Source organism: Lemur catta, chromosome 2 (assembly GCF_020740605.2).
Source record: "Lemur catta isolate mLemCat1 chromosome 2, mLemCat1.pri, whole genome shotgun sequence".
NCBI classification, from domain to species: domain Eukaryota; kingdom Metazoa; phylum Chordata; class Mammalia; order Primates; family Lemuridae; genus Lemur; species Lemur catta.
Window position 1 is genome coordinate 131,460,757 of NC_059129.1, and position 15,494 is coordinate 131,476,250.

The 15,494-nt window shown below is 43.8% G+C and overlaps 1 protein-coding gene across 1 annotated transcript in view; it reads left to right on the forward strand.

Annotated features, from left to right (window-relative positions):
* The first annotated feature begins 1,867 nt into the window (after positions 1-1,867).
* The window catches only part of SAMD5 (sterile alpha motif domain containing 5), a 41,877-nt gene continuing 28,250 nt past the window's right edge, over positions 1,868-15,494 (forward strand). Inside the window, exon 1 of the mRNA XM_045542322.1 lies at positions 1,868-2,363. Coding sequence (XP_045398278.1) covers positions 1,899-2,363 — 465 coding nt within the window. The 5' untranslated portion in view covers positions 1,868-1,898. The remainder of the gene's footprint in view (positions 2,364-15,494) is intronic.

The following is a 15,494-nucleotide window of genomic DNA, read 5'->3' on the forward strand; positions in this document are numbered from 1 at the left end:
ATATGGTCGTTTTTAGCAGCTGTTCTTAATTCGAGATTCCTGAGTCCCAGGTCTTGGGAAAATCAAAATCCCCCTGCAACTACAGGGAATACTTTGTGTGCGTCTACGTCGGGTATTGTCCCGGGCAAAAGGACCAAACCTATCAATTCTTTAAGGGGTTCGGGTCCCAAGAGGGGGTTAAGCTCTTTTGATTTAGGGAAAGACGCCCCCCCACCTCCCCGCCCAAAGGCCCAATGCGGAGCAGGTTGGGAAAGGATTCTGAAATCACAGCGTGGCCACCTACCAAGGTCAGGCAAGAGGCTGGCACCTCCCCGAGGACTCCTTCAGAAAAAGGGTCAGGTCAGGTCCTGAAACAGCTCAGGTACGAAGCTGAATCGCTCCTCTGAGAAAAGAGGAGACAGTATGCCCGCCCCCAAGGTCTTTTCCTTCCCCCTGAGGACAGACACCGGGAAATGCGGTCGAGGCGTTCTGTCAGTTCCACCTGCCGCTCGGGTCCCCACTCCCAGGCGGTTTGGCCCGATGGGGAAACTCGGTTGATTTTCTTACCCCCTAGAGAGAAAGTGCTGATGGGCGGAGAGGTCCCAGCGTCCCCTCTAACGGGAGCTGCTTGCAGCTGTATCGATTCCCACGCGATCCCGGGGCGGGAGGAGAGAGGGTCTGCTCTGATTCCCGGGCTCCAGGGCGAACGCCTCGCAGTGTCCCCGGGGGCACAGCTGCCCAGGGCGCGCGGGCAGAATACAAGGGTGGGGAGCCCGGAGAGAAAGCACAGCGCAGGCAGGGGTTCGGGGCCGGGCAGAAAGCTGGGTGGGGGACTGGGCGGGACGCGTCGACCGAGGAGAAAGTACAACCCATCGCAAACTTTCGCAGACCCAGGAGCCTAGGCAGGGCGAGCCAAGCAGAGTAGCAGCCTCTCCCGCCGCCCCGCGAGCCCCGCTGCAGCGAGGAGGGGCCACGCGCACGCCAGCCGGACGCGGGCGGTCCCCACCTCGCGCCCACCCGCCGGGGCAAAGCGCCGCGGCTCCGGGCACTGAGCGGGCGCCCACGGAAGAAGCCAGACCGCCGGACTCTGGACTGCGCGGGGGCTCGAGGAAGGGGGATTCAACGCGGATCGGGAAGGGAGAAGGGACACTTAACCTCGCAGCCTCGCCCAGCGCGGCGGGGCGGCGGGGATGTGCCCTTGGGCGGCCCTTGGGCGCGCAGGCTGGAGTCTGGCAGGCTCGGGAAGAAGTGAGCGCAGCGACTTCCATGGGCTAGAGAAGTAGGATTTAAAAGAAATGTGAAAAGCGATCCAGGCCAGCCGGTGGGCCCGGCAGCTTAGAGGCTCCCCACTAGGAGGACGACAGTGACTGCACTCGCGAAGACGAGGCGCGCCCGGCTGCCGCGGGTCTGAGCGGAGGAGTCGCCTCTCCGGCGAGGGACGCGTGTGCAGACGCCGGAGGCAGCGGCCGGAGAGCGACATGCGGCGCGCGGCCCCGGGACGGTTCGGGCTGGGGAAACTCCGGGGCGGCGCGGCGCGGCGCTGACCCCGCGCGGGTCCGAGGGGGGTGCCCGGGCCCCGCCCGCCTCCGCCCCCTCCCGCGCCCGCCCCGCGCCCCTCCCCGCGGCGGCGGCGCATCCAGGGGCGGCGCGGAGCCGAGCGGAGCGGCTCGCCCAGCCGCCAGTGCCTGCGAGCTGCGCGGCTGCTTGGGGACTTCACTCTGCTGCTTGCTTGCTTCTCCCTTCCTCTGCCTGCTCTGGATGGCTCTCGGTCTCCGGCCCGGGCCTTTCCTTTGAAAGGAAAACTTTGCTGCGATTTCTCTTTCCCCTTGGAGGAGAGGATTAAAAGTTCCAGGAACTGGTGCCGGCCGTGCCGTTTGGGCGCCGGGAGGGTGTGCGCCGGCGGGGTGCCCAGTCCCACCATGTGCACCAACATAGTTTACGAGTGGCTCAAAGCGCTGCAGCTCCCGCAGTACGCGGAGTCCTTCGTGGATAACGGCTACGATGACCTGGAGGTGTGCAAGCAGATCGGGGACCCGGACCTGGACGCCATCGGGGTGCTGGCGCCCGCGCACCGCCGCCGCATCCTGGAAGCCGTGCGCCGGCTGCGGGAGCAGGACGCCGCCGCCGCCGGCCTCTACTTCACGCTGGAGCCGCAGCCGCAGCCAGCGCCCCCCGGGCCGCCCGCGGACGCCGTCCCCACTGGCCGCCGGGGGGAGCCGTGCGCCGGCCCGGCCCAGGGCACCCGTGGGGACCCCCGCGGCCAGACCACCGCCCCCCGCAGCAGAGAGCTGGTGAGCTACCCCAAACTGAAGCTGAAGATCATGATAAGGGATAAGCTCGTCCGGGACGGCATCCACCTGAGCAAGCCCCCGTACTCCCGCAAGGTAAGGGGCGCGCGGCGGGAGGGGACGCGGCTCAGCCGCTTCTGCCAAGGCTTGTTAGCCCGTTCCAGGTGACGACTGGGAGGCCAGGATGCTTTGGGTGTCTGGGACGCTTTTCTATTTTCTTTCTTTATTAGGTCTTTCTTCCTTTCTTCCTGGTGCTTGTTAAGACAAGATCCCACACCCAGCCGTTAAGTCTAAACTAGGACCAACCCTCTGCATAGTCTCCGTGCTCACCTGTTAGGAACTGAACTCGCGGTGCTTCTCCTGCTAGCAAAGGAAAGTTCCTGATGCCCTCTGTAGTAGTGTTTGGTCTGCAGGGTACCGGAAAATTGGTTAATGCCTACATTTTTTTTTACCTTCTTTTTCTCTTTCTTTTCCTTTTTGAGTTTTGAGAAACTCGCAAGGGGACTCTCTTTAAAGAGTGGGAATTCATGCCCTCTCGCTCTCAATTCAATGAAATTGAATCCTGTACCATTAACGTGGACATTCTTGGGGAGAAAGTTAAGGAAACACGGGTCTGTGCACTTGAGACAAGTCCCCAAACTTAAGTATACTGGAGGTGATAAGGTGCCAGGGACATTGGAAATAATAGGGCCACCTTGGTGTGCTTCGGAAGTCTGTGCTGTCACCAGTTTGGTTTATTAATAATCCAGATGAGATGAAGTAGGTACAGCTGTGACTTCTAGAAAGTCTGAGTGGACCTGCATTTGGGAGAGGAGGACAGAGCCCATGGAAGTGACCTAGGTGGGACTTCTCTGCAGAGGGAGCCTCAGGGAGGGACCTGGAAGTTCTGAAATGTGGAGTGGGCTTTGCTTAATTAAGTAGCAGCAGGTGTTACTTCCCACCAGAGCTCTGCCTCTAGCTCTGAGTCTGTTCAGTGTAGGTGTCTGCAGCTGTGGAGTAGAGGGTCCTGACATGACAGAGAAGTAGACAGCACAGGTGACCCTCAGGACGGCTGGAGCTACACAGGACTATGAGCATCTCAGTTTGAAAATCAAGACTTAGAGAAGCCCAGGAAGATGATGATGGCAAAGCTACTCAGCTGGCAGTAAACACAATACCCGAACCAGAAACATGGATAATCTAAATGTTGTATAGGCATCTTGGGCCCTCATAGTATTGTTTTATAGTCTTAGGTAATGATCATAATGCTTGGATTTAAGGAAGTTCAAGGGAAAGCTTTGTAAAAAGTAGATGACAATATCTAGGGTTGATGGAAATAAGGGGGTTACTATTATTCATCTGTCATCTTGCAGGTAAGATAGGCAATTCGGATAACCTGCCTGAGCACATAAATTTGTTTTATAAAGAGGATATAAAGAGGGCAGGTTAGAAAGACAGTTTGCCTCAAATTAAATTCCTATTCTGGTTACCCACTCTGACTGTGCTACTGATGTGTGCCCAAAACCGGAAAGGAGAGGAGAACACCACCTTCCCAGGCAGTTAGAATCGCAGGTCTGTCTCCTGTGGATAGAGGCGCTGGGCTGTCAGCATAAAGACTTGGTCCTGGACACAGCAGGTCAAAGGAGATCAAAGCCAGTTAGATGTTTGTTATCAACATCCCAGGAAGTGAGGTGGGCTTAGGGTGAGAGAATGTGAGTACCCGCGCACATGGTGAAGGCACAGTTTAAGTCCGGCCAGAAACGGATGCAGAGAGCAGAGTAATTTACTAGGGCTTCCTTGGTCTTCAGGAAAAGTGCTGTGTTAGGGGCTGGGTGGGCGGAGACGCTGCACTGGAGGTAAGAGGGGTGTGCATGAAGTGAGAGATTTTGTTTCTGATTCTTAGAAAGCAAAAAGTACAAGGCTGAATATTAAACATAGAAGCTGGAAAAGGATTTTAAGGACATGAACTATCTGAGTGTAGGCTTTGAACTGTGTGCTCCTGCCTAGATCAATGAGTGATTATGGTAGTGCCTTTGCATAAGTACAATTTATATGAGAAAATATCAACTTGGATTGCAATACTACTTACTCTCCATGTGAAGAATTATTTTAGTCAATTTTACTTTTATATAAATCCCATAATAATAATATTTGATTATAAAGACATGATCCTACTTACTTGCTATACATATTTAATTCTCTTTGAACTGATGGAAGAATAAAATGGGAGCAGAAGTGTTTTCATGACCTCCTTCATGGTTGCTCCAGCTGGGGACCAAAAAAACAAACTTTGTGGTGAAAAGGAATAACACACACTAAAGTAAGAGTGAAAAATACAATTAATGTGCATGAAACTGAACATACAAGTGTGTAGTACCAGATCACGTTGTTCATTCTCAATTTCCTGCTTATATGTGCATTGCCTCTTAAGTTTTGGATTTTAAATAATGTAAGAATTTGTTTTCTGATGCAGCTTATTTCTTCATGAACAGTGCTAGGACTTTTTCTTTAAACTGTGATGCACACTCTGATTTCTCCAGATTCCTGGCTCTGTCATAATCAGAATGTGCAGTATTCATTATGTGCATTTGGAATTTTGCTGGGTGGAGCAGGCTTCAAGCTCCTCTGCAGTCATTTGCATCATTGATGCCTGTGATTTTGTACTTTGGGGAGGATATTACATGGCTTAAAAGTGGATTATGCCAAAGGTGATCAAGGCGGGAATAGTGAGTCTTTTACAGAGGAAAGTAAGTTGAGACATTTTCCCAAGAATCACCTGAAAGGATTGTAGGATTTATTCTAATAACAGTTAAGGTTTTCTGGTTTAGAGAGATAAGTGAATTAAAATGTAAGTCAAAAATGAGTTCCTCTTTGTTTTCAAAAAAAGGTCTATAGCTTTGGGAAACTAGGAGCATGGAAACAGCATGAAATCAGATGATGCTGGAAGAGTCCGTCTTCTGCCCTGTGTGTAGCTTCTCTAACTGCTGGGATTTCCACCTTTGTGAAATAGGGATAATATAATTTCTTATCAAGATTCTCCATGCCATGCTTTCTGCAGGGGTCCAGGTTACTGTGGTTGGCAAGATGCAGAAGCTCTGTCCTCAGGGAACTTAGAGTCTAGCAGGGAAGACATCAAATGGAATGAACAATAATGGTATATTCACCCTAGTTTGCAGGGAACTGGAACCATGGCACGCTTTCCAGAGCTGGCATGAGATCTGAGAACTGAAGGTTGAGCGGATTTATCCCGAAGAGGAGCAGAGTCTTAAGGGGAAGAGTGTTCGAGGCAGAGAGAACAGAGTGTGCAAGGGCCAGAAAAGGAAGTTTAGCGGGCAACAGGGATGCAAAGGAATTCTGTCTGGCTGAAGCACTCAGTGCTTGGAGGAAGTGGCAGGAGATGGAGAGACAGGCAGTGGCTGGTTCTGGGTGGCCTTGAAATCGTGTTAAGGAGTTTGGAGTGTAGCTCAAGAGCAGAAGGGAGCTATTGATGGATCCTGAGCAGAGGCAGGGCAAACACTTAGGAGGTTGTTGCAGTGTCAGGAAAGAAATGCTGGTGGCCTGGACTGTGCATGACACTGGGAAAGGAGCAAGGAGATGGAGTTGAACTTGATGGTTGTTTGGGTGACAGGGTAGGAGGGGAGAGAGATGGAGATGACATTCAGACTTCTGCATGTTTAGGATTGCGATGCTGTCACCTGAGATCGGAGACCCAGGAGAACAACAAGTTTGGGGGATAAAGCTGTTGCCTTCAGGTTTAAACATAGTGTCAGATGCCTGTGGAATTGCCAGACGTCACTGCCTGGCTGGCAGTGGGAAGCAGGGCTGTGGAGCAGGGGAGAGGTCCTGGGGTGAAAGATACGGATTCGAGGGGCATCAGCTGTGAGTGTGAATGAGCCGTAGAGGGAGAAGAGAGAAGGGACTAAGGGGAGAACCCTGGGGGACACACCAGTTTCAGAGACGAAGCTCCGAGGAGGTGAAAAGGGTGAGCAGAGAGGGATGAGTGGTGCTCTGGAAGCCACTGGAAGCTGAGATGTTTCAAGGAGGAGGGAGCCCAGATAATAGCCAGGCAGGACAAGAGCAGAGTCACACCCATGGGGGTGGCAACCACGCCGTGCAGGACCTTTGCCATAGCAGGTTTGGGCGAGGGGAGCAGTGAGAGTGGGTCCAGAGAGAGCGTGCCCAACTTTTAAAGGAAGTTTAAGAAGATAGGACTCAGGCTGCAGCTAGAGAAAGAGGGGAGACCGAGTCAATGGAAGGGTTTTGTGGGTTTATTTGTGTTTATTTGTGTTGAAGGATGAGAGAAACTGGAGTGTGTCTGTGTTGTCGGTTGGAGCTAGAGAAAGGGAGGGGGAAAGGGACAACCCAAGAGATCAAGGTCCTCCAGGAAGTGGGAGGGGACAGTGCCCAGGGTGCTGGGAGGGAAGGGCCAGCGCTTGCCCCATGGTAGAGGGTGGAGGAGGTGGGATCAGGAGATCAGGAAATTTCCAGGGGTCACACCAAATACCAGGTGGTACCAGTGATGGGGGAGGTGGAAGGATTAGAGGTTTAAGGAGAATGTTGTGTTAATATACAAATGGTAGCTATTATGATCTGGTGTTTATGACTATGCCTCAGTCTAAGCATCACATAATAGAATGCCCAGGGTTACATGTGACTACACACATGCAGAAGGTACCATTCATCTATTTGTGCTGCAGGTTAAGGGTTATGCGTGGTGTTTTGTTGAGTCCCATGAAGTCTGACAATGCTTTGGGGCTTGTAGCAGGTGTGAAGTGTATGGGACTGCAAAGGTATTTTAGTTTCTAGCAGACTTGCCAAAGAAAAAAGCAGGACCTACAGTCAGTATTGGGGGCTAGGGAGGCTTCTAGACTTTTTCACCGAAAAGTTGCTCCTTGCCACATCTACCAATTAAAAATTTTTGAGTTAGTATAATAGTATTTAATATTGCTGCAGGAGTGATAATCTTCATTCACACCTTAGTGTGAGTTTAATTAAGTAACAAGACTCTCATGGTAATGAGGCTATTTGTGGCTCTTCTGGAGAGATGGCCTGAGATGAAGGAATTTGGAAAGGCAGAGGTCGCAGGAAGGCTTCTGTGTCTGGGGCCGGGGTGAAGTATTTAGAAAGGAAAGAGAGAGGTTGGCAAAGATGTGTTTGTGTCTTTTGGAGTTTTGCCTTGGGTCTTGGCAAAAGCTAAAGTGATAATAAATAGTCCTCCTTTCAAGAACTCCTGCCTTTGTGACATTACCAGGGACAGATTGGAAGCTGGCAAACTTCACTTTGCTCCAGCTCAATCAATGTCCTCAAGGATCCTCAGCCTAGATCTTTCTAGGCTTCTGTTTTCGGTCCCTGATTGGAACACGGTGGAAAGAGGAGGGTGAGGGAGGAGACGAGGGCTGGGCTGGTGGCCGGGCTGCTGCTTTTTTACGCTCCTTGCAGGTTACTCCCTGTGGGGTTTCCATATAAGTGGACCCTGAGCCACCTGCCCATCCATCCTTCTGTCCCTCTCTCGTCCACCCAATCAACCATCCCTCCATTTAACAAATGCTGAGCACCTGCCATGTGCGAGGCCCCAGGATTGGGATTGCAGGGAATGAAACAGACATGGTCCCTCCTTTTATGTGGAGGGCCTAACCCAGTGCCTGACGGAAATAGTTGCAACTATGTCAAAGTGGAATGTTATTTATACAAACGTCAAGGGTTGGAGAATGTTGCAGTTGTGTTTATTTCAAATTTGTTTTTTTTTTAAAAAAAGATCAACTCTGGTTAAAACTTGAGGGAAGGTAATTAATGATGAAATTTAAAATCAAAATATGTTTATTCCTTAAGTGTTCTCGAAAAAGAACTGGGAATTAAAATGCAACTCTTGCAGAACATGTAAAAGGAAGACTGGGGTGAGGCAAGTGAGGCATCCAGGGTACAGAATTTAAGGAGGTGCTCCTTAAGGTCGTGCAAGTCCAGGCCGGGCTTGAAGGCTGGCCCCATGAACAAAATAAATTGCTCTTTGTGAAATGTCAGATATTGGTAGGTATCGCAGGCATTCCTCAAATCATACACTAAGCAGTCACCTACTCTTCCTATGTTCGATACCTGCCCTCAATAGCAAGGTGCTGAGAGCCAAGTCAGCACCCATCTCCCAAACTAAGAAAGTGTGGTTTCCGGGAGTTGTGGCAGCCTGTGGAATTCATCCAGGGAAGAATAGTACCGTGCATTCATAGTGCTCCTTCCTGCTGGCACGATAGTGCAGTGGTTAAGAGCAAAGGCTCAGAACCAGATTATTCAAGTCCAGCTCTGCAAGCAAGAAGCAAGAGCAAACACTGGACCCCTGAAAATTTCACTGAGGTAGAAAGCCCCTGCCTTTTGTTGGATCTATTTCCCACTTTCTGATGTACAAATGTCTCATTAATAAGTCTGGACTAGTTGCTTCATCTTGATCACTAGGTCCAAGCAGCGTAATGTCATCAATGTAGTGGAAAACGGTTAGGTCTTGTAGAAGGGAAAAGTGATCAAGGCTCCTCCTGCTGAATCAATTATGACCTAGGGCTGGAGAGCTGATTACCCCTAAGGCAGGACAGTGAAGGTGTATTGCTAGCCTCGCTAGTTGAGAGCAAACTGCTTTTGGAGGTCTTTACTAACAGGTGTTGAGAAAAAAACCATTTGCCAGATGAATAGCCTGGCTCATGATAAGTACTCACTTATGTTAGCTCCTATGGCTTGACCATCTCAGCCTCCATCATAGTGGTCACGTATAGACGATCCTGCTGGCCCAGATCTCATTCCTAACCGTAGGGGTGTTTGGTAATAAATCAGTGGTAGATTTTTAGTATTAAACAAATAATGCCCAGGCATTTCTATGTAGCAGAGGATACAATAATGGAAATGATTTTAAAAAATAAACGTTTCAGAATTTAGATATTTGAAGTTAGATTGTAATCTTGAAAATAGTCACTTGGAATATTACAGTGTTGCTATTATTCAAAACATTTCCAAAAACTCTGATGCCTGCAGAACATTCTTTGGAGCGTCTTCAGTGGTGGCAAGCCTGCATTCTTACCAGGTGGATCTGGTTTGGGGTAAACACCCAACGCAATTTGAAATCAAATCAGGCAATTAAGAGTAATGACATTCAGTAAAATGTGAAATTGAAAATGGAGTCTGATAGAATAATGAGGGTTTTATTTTTTGGTATGACTTATAAACTGGTTTTTACATTTTATGATATTTATACTCCTTTCCCTACTTTTAAACCCTGAAAAATATGCTCTTAGTGGGTATTTGTATTTATAAATATGGAAATTCCCCCCAAAGGCTTTTCAAAATACAAAAGTCAATTTCCCATGTATTTGCAAAGAGCAAGGCACCCCTTGTGGTCTCTCCCAACAGGTAAGTATTAGTGTAAAGTTACCTGTGGCCTGAAAGTGGAGGAATGAGGTAAACCATGCACGAATACCAGTAAACTGTACAGCACTCAATGGGTGAATCAGGGTTTGGATAGTGTAATGGTGCTCTTAGGGCTTTTCATTTGCCAGTCCTAGAAAGCTTTCCCCTCTGCACTGCTGTAGCAAGTCTTGAAGGAATCAGAGTTGTACTCATTCTTTCCTGCACACTCCTGAGTGAAAAAAAAAAAGAAAGATGCTAAAGGCAGAGGTAGCAATATCAAGGCTGCCCTCATGTACCTTGTCTGCGCCTAGGTAATCGTCAAAGGCATACTGTGAACAGTAAGATAGAAATAAAAAATATACATGGACAAAAATGCAGTTCTTTTCAGATTATCTTCAAGTGCCCAGGTTCTGGTGCACCAGAAATATGTTCTGAAATGAATTTTCCTGAAGTGAGGTGAGTAGGATGACATGGAGTTGATCAGGGTTGGTGCTTGAAATAAACAAGGGATATCCTGAGGGCTTTGGAAAAATGTTGTCCATGGTGATGGAAAGTACCCCAGGAACCATGATAGCACGTAGCTTCTCAGGGTCATAGTTTGTGAAGAGCTGGAAACAACATTGAGTCCCTGGCTATAGCAAAGGCTTATAATGACTACTACTAGTATTGAGTTGAAAGGTTTTTATTAGTTATTTTCTAAGTTTTATGAAAAAATGCTATTTCAGATCAACCACTGACTTGGACTTGGGGAGGCCTTGGGAGGAGGAGGAAAGGAATCCTCATTTTCAGTCAATACAATAACTATTAAAAGGGGTCCATAGCTGTGGATCACACCAAAAGCATTAGGCATACAATCTGTCTTACATAAAGACTAAGTGACATCTAATAGTTTAAAGAGATTTCATTACTGCTTCTAATTGAAATAAATGGTCTGATGCTCTCTAAAATCTTACTGTTACATTTCCACGAAGTTATAAATACAAATAAAATGAGACCTACTTCATTTGGAACATGTCAGTGAGATACAAAAAACGATTGGTATATATTCTTTATTTATGAAAATCATAATGAGCAGATTTGACAAATTTTAAGATCTTTCCCCCTACAATATAATATATAACTTCATAATAAGACTAGAAGGGTACCTATCATATTTGATATCTGGAATATATCATTTTTAACACCCCACCTCTATATAACAAAATTATTTTAAGTAAGTCATATAATAATACACAGTAATTATTATTTTCTTGATTACTTCTCTAGTTTTAAAGCAATTTAAATGAAAGAATACATTTTGATTTTGAAGTATTCAAATTTAGTAAAAATATTTCATCTATGAAATAGAATTTGCACTTACTAAAGTATACCTTGCAGTTCATACCCTATTGCATGGTTTTAAGTTTTCAACACAACGAAAACTCCAAGTGGTCACATAGCAATGAAAGAATTGAAGTAATTCAAATTTTGTTTATTTGTTTTTACAAATCATGGTGCTAGCATGGTTTTTTTCAAATTGCCTGTTTAACTCAGGAATATGTAGTACCATGAGGTAGACATGGCAGCTTTACAAACTTATTCTCGAAAAGGACTCTTATAAACAAGTCTGCTGCAGATTAGGAGCCTCTGAATTAACTCCCATGTAAAATACAATGTTTATTAAGGGACAAATAATGAAAGATGCTAATTTGTAGCTTATATACAGGCTGTTAAAACTCAACAGTAGCTGCAGCAATTAGAAATTAGGCCAACAAAAGATTTTTCAGGGAAAAGTGTTTTATCACTGGCATTGTTTAAAATTGTGGGTAGGACATGTTCATAAGGAAAAGTTTTGTTTTTAAGGACTCCCTTAGTACTTACAACTGGGGCAAAACTTTCCCTCTTGACTTGTGCTTGCAAAATACAAAGAAATGTGATAATTTTAGTTTGAAAAGTATTTTCTTCTATAAAGTGGCACCAATATCTATCTCACAGAGTTTTTGTATGAATTAAATGGTATAATACATATGAGGTTGCTTTGTAAATTCTAAAAGAACTTTACAGATTTAAAGTATTCTTAAGGATAAAGAATAAATCATTATGTTTATAACAAAATTTAAAATATATACTTCTGTTGAAAAGCAAACACACTGAATTGAGAAAATTTGGAGAACAGTGAGGCAGATTAATAAGTAATTTAAAATGGCCTGTATTACAATTTCTAACATTATACTACTTTAAAAATCATTTGTGTGTAATAATACCTATTTGGCACAGACGCACAAAACTGGTATCATACTCTGTATGGATAAGGGTAGTGCTATTTTATGTTAGCGTGTATCATTTGAAAAATTATTTTCCCTAGCTTTATTAAGATATAATTGACAAATAAAAAGTACATATATTTACAATGTACAATGTGGTATTTTGATATATATATACACACATATTGTGAAATGATTAAATTGAGCTAATTAACTTATCTGTCACCTCACATATTTATGTTTTTGTGATGAGAACATTTAGGATTTAATCTCTTAGCAATTTTCAAGTTACAATATATTATTAAGTGTAGTCACCATGCTGTATAATAGATTCCCAGAACTTAGTCATGCTGTCTAAGTGCAACTTCATAACCTTTAACCAACGTTCCCTATTCTCCCTCCCTGGGAAAAATAATTTTAATACTAAGATATATTTTGTCTTAGATTAATACCATAATTAATTTAAGCATTTCCTTATTGGGTTGAATTCTAACCCATGTTATTAATGATTACTACAATTTTTTTATTATTTGAAAATGTCACATACGAGAAATGACATTTCATCATTCTTTGAATTACATTTCTTAGATTGCCAGCTTATATAGTTTTATGTTTGTGGCTTTTTATGTTGTAATTATGTACTGCCTGTTCATGGTGCTTGCTTATTTTTTCTACTAGTCTTAGACCGCTTCCAGTTGTATTGCAAGAGCTCTTTAGGTGTTAAGGAAAATTGACATTATTTCTGAGAGGTTGCAAAGATTTTTCCCAAACATAAGAAAGTGTTTTACCTTAGAATTTTATGGGGTTTTTGGATGTCCAGAAATTTAAAAATTTTATATATTCTACCTTAGTAATTTTTTAGTGATTTCTTTCAAAATGGAGGAATATAGAGGGTATAGACTCAGAATAGAGTGTGAGTTATTTCTTTACTGTTTACTTAGACAAGTTATTTAGTCTTTGTGAACATGAAGCACCTCATCTATAAAATGGATATAATATTACTTCTTAAGGCTATTGTGAGGAATCAGTGAAGCAGTGCATAAAAGGCCTCGGATAATACCTGACACATAGCAATTACTCAAAACATGTCTGAAATTTATAGTAATTTGTGTAACTTTATGATTGTGAAGTTATTGTCAATATGAAGACCTTATCTTAAAGATGTTCATGGCCTTGCTATTATGTTGAGACATGTGTTCTTTTCATAATTTAAAAAAGTTCGTTAAGCCCTGACAAGCATTATGAAAGGTATTCATGTAACAACAACAAAAAGTTCTTTAAATAACAAGAACAACGACTTTTCTGCCTGTTGTAATCATTGGAGATACTTTGTTCAGTTTGTCATTTGCTTTTTAGGTTTGTCTTTCTTTTCTTTTCCCTTCTCTTCCCTTCCCTTCCCCTTCCCCTTCCTTCCTTCCTTCCTTCCTTCCTTCCTTCTTTCTTTTCTTTCTTTCATCAATCTTTTTATGATTGCCTTTGTCCTTATAAATTCCTTCTCTAGTCCAAAATCAGTTATTATTTACCTGTATCTCCTATTAATGTTTCTGGTTTGATTTTTACATTTAACTTTCTAATCCATCTGAAATATATTTTGGTATATGATACAAGGTAAAGTTCTAATATTATACATAATTATATACACACAATTTTATCTCGTACTTTATAGGAATTATAGCTCTTATTTCTTTTGTTCTGGTGTTATTGCATTGGCTAGAATTTATATAGCAGTGTTAAATAATAATGACAATTAGGTGTTCTTGTCATATTCTAAATTTTAAGGGAAGTACTACAAATATTTTGCTGTTATTCTGTCACTGGCTGTCAGTTTATTATAGTCTTCATGATGTTAAGAAAGCATTCTTCTTTTCCTAGTTTTGTAGGAAATTTTATTGGGAATAAATATTTAGTTCTATGAAATATCTTTTTGGCAACTTAATCAAGTCTTTTTTTAAACTGGGACTAATGTTGTGATATATTATATTAATAGATTTCCAAATCTTACACCATTCTTACATAGCTGAGATGGAGCAAAAAATGAAATGATGTCTTTTGAAGTAACCTAAATGTGAGATGAGGAATTTATTATCATCTTCCTTCCAGATCATTATTGTATTCTTTTACATTATGTTTTTATCTTTCATGAATAATATTTGACATTTACCTTTGGTTGTGTAACCACCTCCACAGTTATTGTCATGATATCATTACAACTGGCTTCCTGCCAATAGTTTTTTGGAGGTTTCAGTCTCTGTCTAGACAAGTACAAGAGGCAGCAATAGTAGTGGGGTGTAGGGACCCTCATTGCCTCAAAGCCAACAGCCACATAGTTGTGGGTAAAGGTTTGATTTTCTGGCTTGTACAGACATTTTGTTATTGAACCAAGGGTCAGAGACTGTGAGGGGACAAGGGGTTCTCTTGAATCCCTGTCGATTTTACTGTTTTCACAGCAAAGACAGGCTTTTTTTTTCTCAATGTAGTTCAGGAAATTCCTCCCAGATTCTGGTATTTTACTCTTCTTCCTCACCCTCCACTCTTCTACTTCCTTCTTCCTCCCTCCTCCCCTAGTAATCTGCTCCCTTCCTGCCCCTAGCCCACCCCAGACCTTTTAGTGCAGTATATAGTTAGGGGCTGCTTGCTGGATGCCACGTCAAGTTGAAAACCCTTATAAAAGAAATGTGAGGTAGCATTCATTTTAATTTAAATCTTTGGCTTTTCATAGAAACAATAGCTCAATGTGTAACAAAGATAAAATGGGAAAATTCTATACGATACGTTATTATAACAAGTCCTTGATTTACGTTTAAACGTTCATTGAAAGGTCAAATAGATGGGTTTTTTTAAAAAAGTCATTGAAGCAAGGATTAGAAAAGGGGGTACTGGAAAGTATGTTTCTGGATAAAGTACGTCAATCAGGTGCTAAACTCCGCTGAGTTGGCAGACATGGTGCACCTAACGCTTTCCAAGCTCGCCATCAATCAGGCAGCAAAGATATGGCCACTTTAAAGTAACCATGTATCAGCACAGAATGGAAAGCTGCTATAGTGTGAAGCACTCCTTGGGGAAGCTCTTGATTGACAAAAATAGTACTGTATTAAGTAGTAGCAATATTTTCATGGCCAAAAAGTAATAAAGCTATAGATGAGCTTTATGAAGAGAAAATATTTTACATAACAAAACCACAAGACAAGTCTTAAGACATCCTTCCTACAGGTTCAGGTTGAAGTGCAAAGTAGCTCCACCTAAATGTGAAAGAAGAAACTGATGATGATTTGATAGGTCGTTAATTGCATCCAAGGTCGGTGCTCTAGTCACTGTCATTTTAGGCATCTGAAGAAAGGATGGGATTAGTTGCCATCTGGGATCACACAAACCCACCGTAACTCTGGCTTGCTTAGGCTTGTATAGTAGGAAAAAAATTCAGGATATGAGTATTGCATCCATTATACATTAGAGTTGAGCCAGAGGGTATGCAAAGTAATTTACTCTTTTGAGACCTACTTCATTATAGAGAGGTGGTAGAGAGTGGGCTTAGGTGGGTGACATTAACTTTGAGTTTTATTGCAGTCTCATTTTAAGTCAGAGATTTTATGCCACTTTTTGGCACAGTAATTTGGACCAGTGTATT